The sequence below is a fragment of the Neopelma chrysocephalum genome, unplaced genomic scaffold, assembly GCF_003984885.1.
Source record: "Neopelma chrysocephalum unplaced genomic scaffold, ASM398488v2 Primary Assembly neopelma1_97075, whole genome shotgun sequence".
Taxonomy (NCBI): Eukaryota; Metazoa; Chordata; class Aves; order Passeriformes; family Pipridae; genus Neopelma; species Neopelma chrysocephalum.
The window spans coordinates 1-3038 of NW_020925717.1; the positions used below are offsets into that span (position 1 = coordinate 1).

Here is a 3038-nt window from a genome sequence, read left to right on the forward strand (position 1 = left end):
CCCCCCCAGGGACGGGAGAAGCCTCATCCGGGCCACAAATCCTGGGAAAAGGGGGCCCAGGGACAGGTCACCGTGTCCCCTTTGCCTTCAGCCCCGGGGGGTGAGGAGGGTTCCCCCCCCAGCACCATCCCCCATGTGCCCCCCAACGTGTCCCCCTGTGGGAAGGGGCAGAGACCCCGGGTTGGGGTCCCCGAGGAGCCCCCTGGGCTTGTCCCCACATCCCCTGGGGGGGAGAGTGGACGGAGAGGGGGTGGGGGGTCCAGGAGCATCAGGAGCTGGGGGAGGGGGAGCTGGGACCCCCACACTGCCCCCACACCCCCAGCAGGGACCCCCGACTTGTCACTGTGTCCCCAACACGGGGGGTGAAGGCAGGACCCCCCCGTGTCACCTGCTGGTGCCACCAGGGCCCAACCCAGCGAGGAGACACCGGTTAAAAAAGGCAGGAAAAGACCAAAGAGGGAGCAAAAAAAAGACCAAAATGAGACAAAACAAAGAGGACCCAACAAACTGTGTCCCCTGGTGCCACCAAACCTGGCAGGGCCCAACCCAACCCAGTGAGGAAACACCAGTTAAAAACCAGAGTAAGACTAAAAAAGACCCCAAAAATGACCAAAACCAGACGAAATGGAGAAGCCAAAACCAGACAAAATGGAGAAGACCCAACAAACTCTGTCCCTGTGTCACCTCCTGGTGCCACCAAACTCAGGGAGGGGACACTGGTTGTAAAAGGCAGGAAAAGACAAAAAGAAGACCAAAAAAAAGCCCTCCAAAATGACCAAAATGAGACAAAATGGAGAGGATCCAACAAACTCTGTCCCCATGTCACCTCCTGGTGCCACCAAACCTGGCAGGGCCCAACCCAGCAAAGAAACATCAGTTAAAAAAACCAGAAAAAGACCCAAAAAAGACCCCAAAAAATGACAAAACAAGACCCCAAAAATGCCCCAAACCAGACAGAAATGGTGAGGACCCAACAAACCGTGTCCCCCTCGGCGGCACCGGGACAGTGGTGGGAGCGGGTGGGGGGGCTGGCAGAGGAGCCCTGGGGGGGTTGGTGGTCTCGTGGGGGGGTTCATGTGGGTCTCTGGGGGTCTCAGTGGGTGCCCAGGGTGATGGTGATGCCCCCCTCCCCTGGGTGGGCTCCAGCTCTGCCCCCTGCAGTGCCCCGGGTCGGGGGGACGGCGGCAGAGCCCTGGGGGCTATTGGGGGTGTCGGGCGGTCCCGCGGGGTCCTGGGCGGTCCTGGGGGTCTCTGGGGGGTCTCAGTGCGTGCCCAGGGCGATGGTGATGCCCCCCTCCTCCTGGATGGGCTCCAGCTCGGCCCCCTGCAGCGCCTGGGTGAGCAGGGTGAGCTCCTGGCACAGCGTCTCGAAGCGATATCCCACGCGGATGTCGGGCACGTTGGTCCGGCGGATGTCGTTCCCCTCCGGCCCCTCCCGCTGGTAGTTGGGGCCCAGCCAGTAACTCTTCACCTGAGGGGGCACCCACGGGGTCAGGGGGGGGCCTGGCACCATGGGGGGGGGATGGGGATGGAGGGATGGAGGATGGGAATGCGGGACTCGGGAAGGGGGACGTGGGAAAGGGCAGCACCTTGTGGGAGAAGCCGCTCATGAGGACGCTGTTCCGGGCCAGCTCACACATGTCACAGGAGCTGAGCTTCCACACCTGGGTGGCGATGCTGTACTCCTCCATCAGGGGCTCCTGCAACAGGGACCCTCAGAGACCACCCAGGGACACCCTGGGGACCCTGAGAGATCACCCAGGGACACCCCAGGGATCCCTGACACCCCACAAGAGCTGAGCTTCCACACCTGGGTGGCGATGCTGTGCTCCTCCATCAGGGGCTCCTGGAATGGGGACCCTCAGAGACCCCACAGAGACCACCCAGGGACCCTCAGAGACCACCCGGGGACACCCCATGGACACCCCTGACACCCCACAGGAGCTGAGCTTCCACACTCAGAGACCCCTCAGAGACCACCCAGGGACAACCCAGGGACCCTGAGACCACCCAGGGACACCCCAGGGACCCTCAGAGACTCCTCAGAGACCACCCAGGGACCCTCGGAGACCACCCAGGGACACCCCATGGACACCCCTCAGCTCCACCCACCCATGGACACCCCCCAGACACCCCCTCAGATCCCACCCCCAGACCCCCCTCAACTCCCTCCCACCCCCCTGGACGGGGGTCCCACCTCCTCCCCCTCTGGCCCCCCCAGCCCCACCCCGGGGGTGTCTGTGGCCGGTGCCCCCCTCCCCAAAGGCCCACCTTGGTGAAGTGGAACTGCAGGGGGTCGTCGGTGGACAGGGACACCATGAGGCCCCGGGACAGGTACTCGGGCAGGGGGTTGCGGTGGTAGCTCAGGAACAGGCTGTTGTTGCTCAGGGGGGACATGGCGATGCCGATCTGGGCCAGGTAGTACAGGTACTGCAGCACGGGGGCCTGGGGGCACACGGGGGTCAGGGGGACGCCCAAAACAGGAGAAAAAACTCCCCAGATGGTGTTAGTACAGATAAGGGAGAGAGCAGCTCTTCCAGGAAAGCCTTCAGGTGCAGGGAGCACAAAGGTTCACACCCACACACAGAACTCGCACACTTTTATATCTTTAACTAATTTCCGTATCTAGGGGGTACCTCCAACCCAAAAACCACTCTTGCCCCCGGTACCACCCTCAGAACTGCCCCACTGGAGCCTTTCCAGGGGTTCTGGGCCCTCTCTCTTGTTTTAACTCCAATATATCCCATTATTTGGGTCCAGGTGCACATCCCAGGACAGCCCTGCTGAAACCTCCTGCCCTGGAAAGAGGGTGAAACCGAAACTCAGGAACACAAACTGTGAGAAAGTAACTGCCTGACATGAAAGGAAATCAGGGAATCACAGAACCAGCCGGGTTGGGAAAGACCTCCAAGATCATCCAGTCCAACCCTGGATCCAACCCCGCCGTGGTTCCCAGCCCATGGCACTGATGCCACATCCAGTCTCACCTTCAACACCTCCAGGGACAGAGAATCCACCCCCTCCCTGGGCAGCCCATT

General features: G+C 61.8%; 1 protein-coding gene across 1 annotated transcript; it reads right to left on the minus strand.

Moving 5' to 3' along the window:
- Positions 1–6: 6 nt before the first annotated feature.
- On the minus strand, positions 7–2556 carry LOC113961203 (AMP deaminase 2-like; the record flags this gene model as incomplete). Its single annotated transcript, XM_027671341.1, has 3 exons — positions 7–1471; positions 1590–1700; positions 2272–2556. Coding segments are annotated over 3 exons (606 nt in total), but the record flags the coding sequence as incomplete, so codon positions are not given.
- Between the last annotated feature and the right edge of the window lie 482 nt (positions 2557–3038).